The sequence below is a fragment of the Suillus fuscotomentosus genome (assembly GCF_016647785.1).
Source record: "Suillus fuscotomentosus strain FC203 chromosome Unknown F5891scaffold_1, whole genome shotgun sequence".
Classification (NCBI taxonomy): Eukaryota; Fungi; Basidiomycota; class Agaricomycetes; order Boletales; family Suillaceae; genus Suillus; species Suillus fuscotomentosus.
Genome location: NW_024539513.1, coordinates 2566070 through 2578323, shown reverse-complemented (window position 1 = coordinate 2578323; position 12254 = coordinate 2566070). Strand labels below are relative to the sequence as shown.

The 12254-nt window shown below is 49.0% G+C and overlaps 2 protein-coding genes across 2 annotated transcripts; one reads left to right on the top strand and one right to left on the bottom strand.

Moving 5' to 3' along the window:
* Positions 1-1640: 1640 nt before the first annotated feature.
* Positions 1641-4799, bottom strand: F5891DRAFT_1135043 (CHAT domain-containing protein; the record flags this gene model as incomplete). The annotated part of the gene is made up of 2 exons (XM_041364784.1): positions 4523-4799; positions 1641-4467 (listed from the first exon to the last, which is right to left on the bottom strand). Exon 2 carries the CDS (start codon positions 4329-4331, stop codon positions 1641-1643), a length of 2691 nt encoding a protein of 896 aa, XP_041234456.1. The 5' UTR covers positions 4332-4467; positions 4523-4799.
* Positions 4800-9793: 4994 nt separating this feature from the next.
* On the top strand, positions 9794-11961 carry F5891DRAFT_1273335 (cytochrome P450; the record flags this gene model as incomplete). Its single annotated transcript, XM_041370131.1, has 11 exons — positions 9794-10099; positions 10149-10245; positions 10300-10436; positions 10489-10614; positions 10669-10918; positions 10968-11090; positions 11137-11239; positions 11293-11379; positions 11429-11510; positions 11568-11690; positions 11748-11961. Exons 1-11 carry the CDS (start codon positions 9954-9956, stop codon positions 11959-11961), a joined length of 1488 nt encoding a protein of 495 aa, XP_041234455.1. The 5' UTR covers positions 9794-9953.
* Between the last annotated feature and the right edge of the window lie 293 nt (positions 11962-12254).

Below are 12254 nucleotides of genomic sequence, written 5' to 3'. Positions count from 1 at the left end.
AAAGAAGAAAGTGGGCATATTGTCAGAAAAGAGAGTTAGGCGCTTAGTCCAGTACTGAAGCAGGGAAGATGTACTACTGCGGACATAGCCAACGACCTCCCTCAGAACTGGACTAGGACTGACCGCCCACTTCGTCGCAGCTCAACTTATCCGTCTTTATGTATACTAGTCCATATCCTAATCCTGTAAGTAATTCGTGCGGGATGATGGTACTAAGAGGTGAAATTGCCCAATGACCATTAAGCCAGATGCCGTATCCAGCCCCTGCAAAGCAAGAAACTTCAACGACAATGAAAAAAGATTGGCATCGAACACAACTTACACCTACCTGCAGGTGGACAGTAAATCATGATATGATCATTCGATGGCTCATTTCGAGTCTAAGACAGATAGGGGCGTGCAGGTTGGCATGCCAGAGGCGTACATGGTGGTTGTAAGATATGCGGGTTGCCAGAAGTAATTACAAGATACTGCCCAGTGCGCATATGGCCTTTCCGTGACTCCAGGTCCGACACTAGGGTGAGTCCTGTACGGCGGGATTGTAAGACCCAGTGAACAGGTTTTCGCACTACATATTTGAAGCAATTTAGTAATTGTCTGAGGGTGCAGGAAATATGGACGAGACCGTAACGCATGAGCAAGATTTCAAACTCAGACAAACCTTATTCATCCCGGCAGCGGCTGAGCCTGGAATAATAGAAAGCGGCTCAGACATTCTCATATGATGATCCAATTTGCATGCATACATTTGCCCAGTCGTTTTACCTATACATCTGACCTGCGATTATGCTGATATGGTCTGAACTTTGTCACTTCATTGCACAACGTTTTCTGTTGTCTGATCTGGAGGCCAAGATTTCGTTCGACGTTCGTTGATTTGGTTTCCTAACTTTGATTAGTTGACGAGCTATAGTTGACTCACCTCGAGTCGTTTAGCTCAATGCTGGGTGTATCTATAACTCTGGACATCGACTTGGGACGCCTATGGGTGGTTACGAATGCGCATCCGAGTCGTCGACGACAATAGCAAGGCGGTCCAAGGGGACGGATACGCGATTTTCGTTACGATGCGGCAGATCTATGGCTTTATCGTCCATGACACATCAATGATATTGACATTATTCAAAACGTTGGAGTGCAACCCTTGTAGCTTAGTCTGTAAGTACTCTCGTTCTCAAAGTAATATTCTTTCGCACATGGCTTTCTTCAGTGCTCTGCTGTATACATGCTTGAGCTATGTTTTTGATTATAGTGGATCTTGCTCGCATTCTTGTACACTTTTCTTCAAAATTTTGATGTCTGATGTCATCACATAAGATTCGGCATGATACAGCATGATAGTGTCTACAAGTCACAACCAGTAGCACCGAACAAATGAGCAGATACATACACCACTGGGGCAGCAAGGATAGTTCCCAGGTAACACCGCTTGAATCATATACTACGGCCGCGCCTAACGACTTGGAACTGCGACGATGCAGGAGTAGATTGGATTTATTCAACGGAACGCAGAGTGTGGCACTAGTACAGTACAGAACAAGAAAGTATGATGCAGAAATAAGTAAACAACGGCAGAGGGAGGGAATGAAAACAACTAGAAATCCAGCAAATAGAATAATATAGCGAATCGAGTCTCTTAACTACACACCTATGTGAACAAATACAATCTGCTGTTCCAACGGAATATTCTTCTTGCGCAACGATCTCACAGCCTTGTGCAGCGCTACTGCAGCCCCTGTGCAGTCCAGTCTTTTTGAACCACCAATCAACTTGCGGTAAAAAGCAGATACGACTTCGCGTGCAACCTCGTCGTCAACAGACCACATGGAACCGATTACACTGCGAAATCCGCAGAATTGCATGGCCGCAGCAAGATGGATCGACTCATCCGGGCTCTTTTTATCGCCAACGGTAGTGTGGCAGGCTGATAAGAATGCAAACTGTGGGTTCTGCGAGTTGGATCGGATGATAGCCTTGATCATTAAAGGCCCGTCGTGCATGGCGAAGGAAGACTCAAACGGCTGCGTCCGATGCGGCATTCCATGGCAGGCAAGATGGAGCCATTGATTACGGTCGAGTGCATCGAGTGCACCCTCGACTGTCGCGTCGCCATCCTCGAGGGATGTGAAGGAGATGACGGGAGTAACGTGGCGAGCGACGACGGCTAGCTCAGGAGTGACACATTTGAGCTCCTTCCCTTCAACCGGGTTGCCTTGGCCGATGGCAACGAAATGTTGCGAAGACGCATCTCGAGAAATCTGCTGTCTTGCACGAACGAGAGTCGCCACAGTGGGGGTGTAAGAGGATATGTAAATGTCGGACAAATTGTCTCTCCCCTTCTCGTATGGTCCTGCTGCATGGAGGGGAAGCAGCGTGAACTCAGCAGTGGGACACCACCAGATACGCGAACCAGGGCGAACTTCAGACTCCCTGAGAGCTCGGACTACGGGGTCAACGACATCATTCCAAAGCTTGCGAAGTATGCCGACAAGCGTAAGTTGATAATCAGAAGATCCAAATTGCTCTGCGAGTGTTTGGAACTCTGAGGAGAATTCGAACACCTCGACTTGTTTAATGTCAAGCGGAACATGGACAGGATCTCCGGCACTACGGATGATCAAGGCGTCGCAGCTGTGCTGACCAGCATTGACGATTATCACTGGGCCATCTTCAGCCGCCTTCTGGAGGTCAGAAAATAGTGGAGGTAGGAGAAAACGCGAAAAGTCGGAGAGCATGCGAACGCGCGAGACAACTTCATCCCATTGCATTGTCAGTTGTCGGATTTGCGGAGACTGGTCTTCAGACTGATCGAACGCGTTACGAAGGCAAAAACTCAACCGTTTGAACTCCTCTGCCAAGACCATGCCGGCGTCACCTGAAACAGAAAGTTCATCGAGTGATGTGCTGAAGCGTGCCAACTGGGTCCAGAATACTGCACGACCTTGCTCCACCAACTCCACCGCAGTCGTCAGCGCACCACGACGAACACTGCATGAAAAAGCATCTGTGGCGAGAGAAGAAACATCCTCTCTGATGACGTCGAAATGATGCGAAGACGACGACAGGAGAGCAACTTGCTGATCCAAGGAGTTCAGTGCAATCTTATAAGCAAGCAATACAGATGGGTGATTGAAGATGTCGGCGGAGGCCGCCCATGACTTGGCAGCATTAAGACGTCTGCGAGATACTGCATGCGATAGGTAGGAGAGTTGAGAGTACAAGCTGAATGCTTCTTCAAGGTCAGACTGGACGCCCCGTTTCCGGAATCTGTCTTGAAGGCTGTTTGCAAGATTGCTCAGAGAAGAAGATCGATCTGCATGACCGGGGGGACGGAGGAGTAATCCAACTCGATAGAGCTCGATGGCCTCATCAAGGTCAGACATCATGCCCCGCTGCTCGAATCTGTCTTGAAGGCTGTTTGCAAGATTGTTCAGAGACGAGGATCGATGTGAGTGACGGGGGGGACAAAGAAGTAATGCAGCGCGATGGAGCTCTATGGCCTCATCAAGGTCAGACATCATGCCCCGCTGCTCAAATCTGTCTTGAAGGCTGTTTCCAAGATTGTTCAGAGACGAGGATCGATGTGAATGACCGGGGGGACGGAGGAGTAATGCAGCGCGATGGAGCTCGATGGCCTCATCAAGGTCAGATATCATGCCCCGCTGCAGGAATCTGTGTCGAAGGCTGATTGCAAGATTGTTCAGAGACGTGGATCGACCTGAATAACCGGGGGGACAGTGGAGTAATGCATCCCGATGCAGCTCGATGGCCTCATCGAGGTCTGACATGATCCCACGCTGGTGAAATCTGTCTTGAAGGCTGAGTGCAAGGTTGTTCAGAGACGACGATCGATGTGAATGACCGGGGGGACGGAGGAATAATGCCTCCCGATCCAACTCGATGGCCTCATCAAGGTCAGACATGACCCCATGCTGCAGGAATCTGTTCTGAAGGCTGATTGCAAGATTGTTCAGAGACATAGATCGATCTGAATGACCAGAGGGACGGAGGAGTAATGCATCCCGATGGAGCTCGATGGCCTCATCAAGGTCAGACATCATGCCCCGCTGCAGGAATCTGTCTTGAAGGCTGATTGCAAGATTGTTCAGAGAGTTGGATCGATCTGAATGACTGTGGGGACGGAGGTGTAATGCATCCCGATGGAGCTCGATGGCCTCATCGAGGTCAGACATCATGCCCCGCTGCTTGAATCTGTCTCGAAGGCTGATTGCAAGATTATTCAGAGAGTTGGATCGAAGCGAATGACTGGGGGGATGGAGGAGTAATGCAGCGCGATGGAGCTCGATGGCCTCATCAAGGTCAGACATCATCCCCCGCTGCTGGAATCTGTTTCGAAGGCTTTTTGCAAGGTTTGTCACAAACACAGCTGAAAGACTGATGTGGATGGAGGAGTATGCGACTCGATAGCCTCGGTTAGTGAATGCAAGATAACCACTGCTAATCCCGCTGTGAAATGTATTACATGAGCGCAAAATGGAGTGAGATCGCAAGCAATACACACTTAGGGAGCTGAAACTGCAGTACTTGTACACTGAAGGCCTGCCAGTGCAAGGGAAATGATATGGTAAGTGCTCAGCGATCCCTAGAATTTAAGGGCGAGCTGCAAGGCCAACTTGTGAGCTTGAGGCTGTGTTAGAGAACTACACGAGGCTGTCACGTTGCAGCTTGTCAAGAAAAGGCATCCAAAAATATGCGAGGCCTGATAGAAAGCACTAGTACTAGGCCTTCACCGTGACCATTTTATTGGCAATGTAAAAACAGTTGTCCAATCGAGCTTGGACTCTTAGAGTCCATTTGTGGTACTAGCGTGATGCTCTATGCTTGATTTAGTAGAAGGAGACTCGAACGTACGGGTACCATGAAGTAAGTATGCCTAGATCATGGAGGCTGTGAACACTGAACGTTCAACAACAGGACACGCCTAATACATACAGCGGATGAATGACGTGATCATCCGCATAAGCGCCCGTGATTCACTTTTCCAAACACTTCCTTAGAGCTAGTTCGGCAACTCGATATTTTCGATATTTTTCAATATTTGCTTTGGCATGTTTGCGAAAATGTTCACCGGCATCGTTCCGAGATGTCGGAGCTCGAACCTTGCTTCTCTCCTACTGTACATATTATCAATGGATGTATACCCTCATCTAACCCTAGAGCGGCGTAAGAGGCTTTTTGCTGGTGCGGTCGCGATCACTGCGATCTGTGCACAGTACACTACTCTTCTCATGGCCCAACCTGAAGTCAATGCTCCCCCTAAGTCCAAGGCGATTCGGAGCTTGAATTTGAGCTTATCAACAAGATCAGTGATAATGAGGGTAGGGTATATACCTTGATGGATCCCCAACCACTGGGGTTCGCGATGGAGCGCCAACGCCTAGCAGCGCTCATGACGAATCCTCGGCCAGAGGTCCGGGAACGACTCCTCAAATGCATGGTACTCGTAATCAGCATCGTTGTTGCTTCTACGCACGGCATCCTACAATCAATATATCCCAAAGATCCCGAGCCCTATCACACTTCAGCGCTAACTGGGCAAGACTGGGTGATCGAGTTGCTCACTGGTCACCCAGAGCGCATCAGGTGTGAGCTTGGCATGCGCGCCAATGCATTTGTGGAGCTTATCTCCGAGCTTCGCACCATGGGCCATTCAGACTCCAAGTTTGTGTCCCTCGAGGAACAACTTGCGATTTTTCTTTACACCTCTGTGACTGGCCTATCAATCAGGCATGTTGCGGAGAGATTTCAACGCTCGAACGAAACGATTTCACGGTGAGTTTATTTTATTTTATTTCAAGTGACAGTATCTAATAGTATGTAGTTATTTCCGCAAGATGCTTATCATCTTCACGTCGGACCCGTTCTATTCAAGATACGTGCGCTTTCCAGATGGTTCGGTCCCCCGCAAAATTCGGAAGAACCCCAAATGGTGGCCCTTTTTCAAGGACGCTATTGGGGCGATCGACGGCAGTCACATCCACGTCACGCCTAAGGCCATCGAACGTCCGGTGTATCGTAATCGCAAGGGCTTCGAGTGGAGCTAGTGATGGACGTAGAGGTGGCGGCAGTGCTTAATGGGCCTGCAGAAGCGGGAACAGCAGCAGCGCTTGGAGCAGCAGGAACAGCAGCAGCGCTTGGAGCAGCAGGAACAGCAGCAGTGCTTGATGGGCCAGCAGCATCCGCAAGATCGTTATCAGCATTGGTGGTGGAGGGAGCAGCGCCACCTGGACGGAAGACGTGCCGCCCTCTAGCGCCGCCCAATGGGATGATGGTCTGCATTTTTTCATAATGCTCCCATCCCCTGTTGCGGAAAGGACGCATGAGGTTATTTGCCTGACAAAAGTCAGCGCTCAAATCAATATGACGAAGAGGGGACATACCTTGACATACGATGTCCATACAGCCGCAGCCGCAGTTCCTTCAATCCCAGCTCCAGTCTCATTGTCCCAGTGGACCCCTGTCTGGTTGCGGTACTTCTCGATAGCATGAAATATGTTTTTAAGCTAGATGAGACTCGTCAGCTTAGATCAGATGAGATCAAATAGGGCTTACTGATGTCCACTTGTTTCGAGTTGATTTCGCTGTCTTCAGTGGACCTGCGCGAGTGGATTGAAGCGCCTCATGATTGTTGATGAACTCTGCAGCAGAGCCAAGAACCTGCTGCTTGAAGTTGCCTGCCCCTTCAGCCTCTGAGCGATGATCATAGAGATAGTCTACAAGGGTAACAGTCTCGACATCATTCCACTGCGCTGGTGGGGCCTTGGAGTGAGGGGGAGCATTGACTTCAGGTTGGGCCATGAGAAGAGTAGTGTACTGTGCACAGATCGCAGTGATCGCGACCGCACCAGCAAAAAGCCTCTTACGCCGCTCTAGGGTTAGATGAGGGTATACATCCATTGATAATATGTACAGTAGGAGAGAAGCAAGGTTCGAGCTCCGACATCTCGGAACGATGCCGGTGAACATTTTCGCAAACATGCCAAAGCAAATATTGAAAAATATCGAAAATATCGAGTTGCCGAACTAGCTCTTAGGGTTTCGATCCATATTTTGAATTAGTTGACTGTCGCAAGCGTGGCAGCTTGTAGTACTTGCCCGGGCCTATGATCATAATCTGGCTACGCCCGACACGCTCGCTGAGCTTTTTGCCAAAGATGTTGCGTCTATCATTGGACCAGTTTGATGGTGAGCTGTTGCGCCGAGTCCATGTCCAAATTGTTGCACCACCTGTTTGCGCCAGTTTCCGGTCAGGCCTGCAATGCGACTAAAAGACAGACAGTTCCTTGATTTACCCTTGAATTTGAAGAACCATGGATCCTCATGCCAGTATACGTGGATCTCAATGAGTCTCCGACTCATATCACATACTGGCATGTTTTGAATTTTCTATGCGTCCGACTGCACAGTGTTGGCCAGAAGCCCGATGGGTGATATTAATATTGATATGGTTGTGTACCATGAGGCAACCCTGTGCAATGCTGAGGTGTACACGACAAGGCCAACGATATTTGGAATTTCTCGCGAGCGGAGTGTGGAGTTGTGTAACAGAGAACTTCGTGCAGTGGCAGAGTGGCTGTGCAGTATGTGGGTTTTCTTCTCTGCCTACTAGGTACCCCACAGCGCCCATTGGCAGATTAATCCTAGCAAGCTCCGGTGCCCTGCCCTCCTTTCGGATCTTCTTTTGTACATGCTACAAACTCCGGTAAGCTCCATCGGCCCAGATCGTTTTGTGCAACGAAGGCAAGTCTGGTGTAGAAACCGGCCACGAGTAGCACTGGCACAGCGACTTTCTCTCAAGCTCACTCGTATAGAAAGTTCACCGTTGTGTGAACTCTCGTCAGGTTCCTCACCGCAAAACCTGATAAGAGGAGGAATCATCCACCCAGTCACTATGACACCTACCAGTGGCGAGCGTGATCACCGTCCTTGCAAAGACCTGCTGCCGTGTGCATGTACTTTCGTGGACGCGGATACTTGCATTTACGCAGGCGCTTGCACCGATGCGAACTCCTGCATTGACGCAGATGCCCGCATTGACGCAGATGCTCACACAGATGCCTTCTTACCACTTTTGCTACTAACTATCTCATATAGCCTCCCCTCGATGCGTCCCCTTGCGAGCCCCTACAATTTAGGGATTCAACTTTTACTTCGGTGCGTCACATTCACTCCTAGTACTAATGTGGGAATAGCAGCTCACCTCGGCTCACTCTTGCACAGGTCGGAATCACTATCAGGGCCCTGCTTGCAACCAAACAGACATTTTTCTCGTTCTCAGTAACACGACCACATAAGAGCACCCGCGGTCTGTATATACTAGTAAGCACTCCATTCATAAATCACGCGCACAGTTCGATGGAAGCTAACAAGTCACCATGTCCAACGAAGATGAAGCAGAAGAGTTTAGGCGATTCTCTCCTTCCATCCTCTCCAATCTCACCACCAGCACCTGTGAAGAGACAGGTAAAGCGGGAGCACAAGTTTCTAGGCTCGTGGAAGGCCCTGCATGTCGTTGCGGGTGTTGCAAGGGATTTTTGAGCGAATGATATCTCGTCATATGAGAATGGGTCCAGGATTGTAGGTTCTTGAATAATGACCATTTTTACCTCGAACGCATGCATGTGCAGCATCCGTTCCACCATCATGATGTGGGGCATTGTGGGCCCGGAAGTCCTTATCACGAATGTTGCAAGAGTCCTGTAGATGTGGTGATATCTTGAGACTCAGCCGCCTTCGCTGCGAGATCACACCTGAGGCCTGAAGCTTTGAAGACCTGAAAGGTCCATTTTTCGATTACTTACATTTCCAGATCGACAACTTAGTTTTATCATACGGGGAGAGTAGGAGAAAATATATATAAAACTGAGACATACGAAAAAGTTCGTTCGTTCGGGGATGGCTTGATTGTGCTCGTTGTCCGACGTCACTCATCTCCGGGTACGTCCGTTCCCCCAGACTCCAACATGAACATACATAAACCAGATGTTCGCGGAGGATCGTAGAAGATGAGTTGTTAAAGGGCTGAAGGACGTGCATGCTCTGTAGGAGCGGGTTGTGCGAATTGAATTCACCTTTGAGGTGAGTAAGAATCAAGCGAGAGGTGTCACATAGCTTGAGGTGCTTCAGCGTAGGTGCCTCGAAGTGAACGTAAAAACATTATAGCTGGTGGGGCTGCCAGCCGCGTTGAAGACTACCGTGACTGAAACAATGACTGGGAAGCACACAAGGAAACCCGCATAAACTTTGAGAGCAAAGTCAAGTTATCTGCTGCCCGTTCTTCGTTTTGGCCAGCTAGACAAAGAAAGCGCATGCAGGGTGGCGAAACGATTGAATGGTAAAGGGATAGGACTCCAGTATCGTACTTCAAACGGTTCATGACTCAGTACTCATGAGCAACCACGCGACTTGGAGAGTAGGGATTCGTAAGGCATCAAGCTTTCAAGTTTCTTGCACTGGTAAGTCAGAACTGGGGTGTTTTGCAAATGACTTTATCAGTTCGGAGTACAATGTTCTATTTTTAGAATGGTGACCCACTTAACTTCCGCCAAGTCGACCTCCATCACAATGTTTTGTGAACCGACGGTCCTGTGCCACGATCAATCCAGCGGGTCATCGAGAACGACGACATGAAGATCTACCTTAATCTTCAGGTGGAGTCGAAATGTCTTGGAACACGCGCGTCCACTACTAGCTTGTCACCAGGGTGGTCATCAGGTTCCTATACTATGGGGAGACCGCAATACGTGACTCGCACAGGTCCGATTTATCCGCGCAGGTGTTCAATCTGTGTTTGTATGAGTATAATCATGAACTCTAATCTCACTGTACTAGTCGCTCATCACAGCACGTCACCACCTCTCTGTTCTGGAATACTTAGGTTGCAAAGTAGCGGGGTGTTTGAATCGTGACTATCAACAAACCGGACCATTTCAATGGCGATTATCATTGCATGCACCCTTATCATTATCTTAGCCAGCGTCTGGATAGTGAAACAACGTTATCAGGCTGCAAGGCGGTTGCCGTTACCGCCTGGACCGCCTGGACGTTGGCTATTAGGAAATGCGATGCCAAAGTCATAGTAAGTCTTTGTGGAGGGATATCAACATAGTCTTTAACCCCTCATGTAGTGCACCGTTTCAATTCGCGAGATGGACAGAACAATACGGACCTGTGTTCTCGCTCAAACAAGGCCATAGGATTTTCGTAATTATAGGACGTCATCAGGTAAGTATAAAGTAATTCATTGTTTAGTCAAGCACGAAGTGAGTCTCGTCATAGGCTGCAATGGACATCATGGAAAAAGAGGGAGCAAATCTTGCCGACCGCCCGCGTTCTATTGCAGTACACGAGACGTTATCTGGCGGGTTGGGAGTGTTGCTTGAGGGCTCTGGTGAGAGGTTGCGCCGGCTGCGCAGGTACACATCTTGTCTCTACCAGGTGCGATCAGCGAGACTGAATGTAAAGCAGGGTCTTGCATGCAGGCCTGCAACCCAAGGTTGCGGAGACCTACGAGCCCATCCAAACCAGTCATGCTAAGAATATGATTCTGGATATCTTGAATGATCCAAAGAACCACCAAGGTCATGCCATGCGGTACGGACTCTAGCTCTTGCTTGCGCGGTACACGTGGTAATCCGATCATTTTAGTTATTCAGCTTCGGTGGTCATGTCCTTCACCTATGGAAAAACTACTCCGACCTCATATACAGATCCTGAAATCGTTGCCATCAATAAGGCTCTTGAGCGTTTTGGTCAAGCTATGATGCCGGGAGCATACCTTGTGGATACGTACCCAATCCTGCGTTTCGTCCCTGGCTACCTGAGTCAGCTGAAGGCATGGCACAAAGAAGGACTTGCTCGCTATAACAGGCACTTGGACACAGTGCGAAGGCAGATGGTTCGTGATTTTGTTGTAATGATAGATATGCTCGCTCACCGCTGTGAAGCGTGAGGGGACTGCAAGGCCATCATTTGCGAGGTTCATGTTAGAGCACCTGGAACAGTACCAGCTCGAAGACAAGGAACTGGGATACCTTGGAGGAGCGATATTTGGGGCCGCTTTCGATACGGTAGGTTCTTACATTCCATCACGTCTTAAGTTGACAACTGTTGTAGACTGCGTCCGCAATCACATTTATGATCATGGCTGCTGCCATTCACAGGGATGCGCAGGCTCGTGTACAAGAGGAACTCGATAACGTCGTGGGGCGTACACGGCGTAAGTTGTGCCTTTTCTGTGTTCGTCTACTGACTGAGGTAGCTCCTGATTAGTGCCGACGTTTGCTGATCAGGAAATGCTGCCCCAGGTTACCGCGTTCATGCTCGAGAGCCTCAGGTGGAGACCTATCACTCTTGGAGGTACATCTCATTTGAGTTGTGATGACGCGATAATGAACGATTACTGCAGGCTTTGCGCATCGTGCGACTAAGGACATCATCTGGAACAACTACCTCATTCCTGCAGGTGCGACTGTGATTGGCAACCATTGGTCAGTACGCAATCATTTTCGTCCTCTGACCTTTGTGTTCTGACGCTCATGCTTCAGGGCTATCGCAAATGATCCCGAGGTCTTCCCAGAACCACACAAGTTTAATCCCCAGCGTTGGATCGACGATGCCGGTCGTGTGCGCGGTGATATCAAATCTTTCACTTTTGGTTTTGGCCGTCGGTAAGTGGTATCGTTCATTTCTCGACCCGTTCTCATTCCTTATTTAAAAAATGTCAGCGTGTGTCCCGGTCAACCTGTCGCAAATCGGTCCATCTTCATCAACACGGCTCTTATTCTATGGGCTTTCCGCCTTTCGGAGAATACTGCAGCGAAGATTGACACGCTTTCATTCTCAGACACTCCAAACATACATGCTGCTCCGTTTGAGATATGTCTTACGAAGAGGATCGACGAGAATGTGGTCAGGGAACTATGCGCACGGGAAAAATAAAAGAAGTGTATTCTGAAAACTTGAATGTTTGTGCAAAGGAGTTCGTCCTGCGTTTTGGAGTCTTTTTCCGTTGTTTGTCCGACTCAGACTCCTTGTTACATCTAATTTCATATGTCCTCGAATAGGCACGATTGTAATCACGAACTGGTTTTGCCTGGTGTCACCACGCATCAAGTATATGTCGATACTCTCCAAGTTGCGTGACTGATCGTAAACCGTTTACAGACAGCCCCCGGACAAAATCAAGTGTGGTACTGAAGTCCTATCCCTTTACCATTCAATCATTTGCTCTC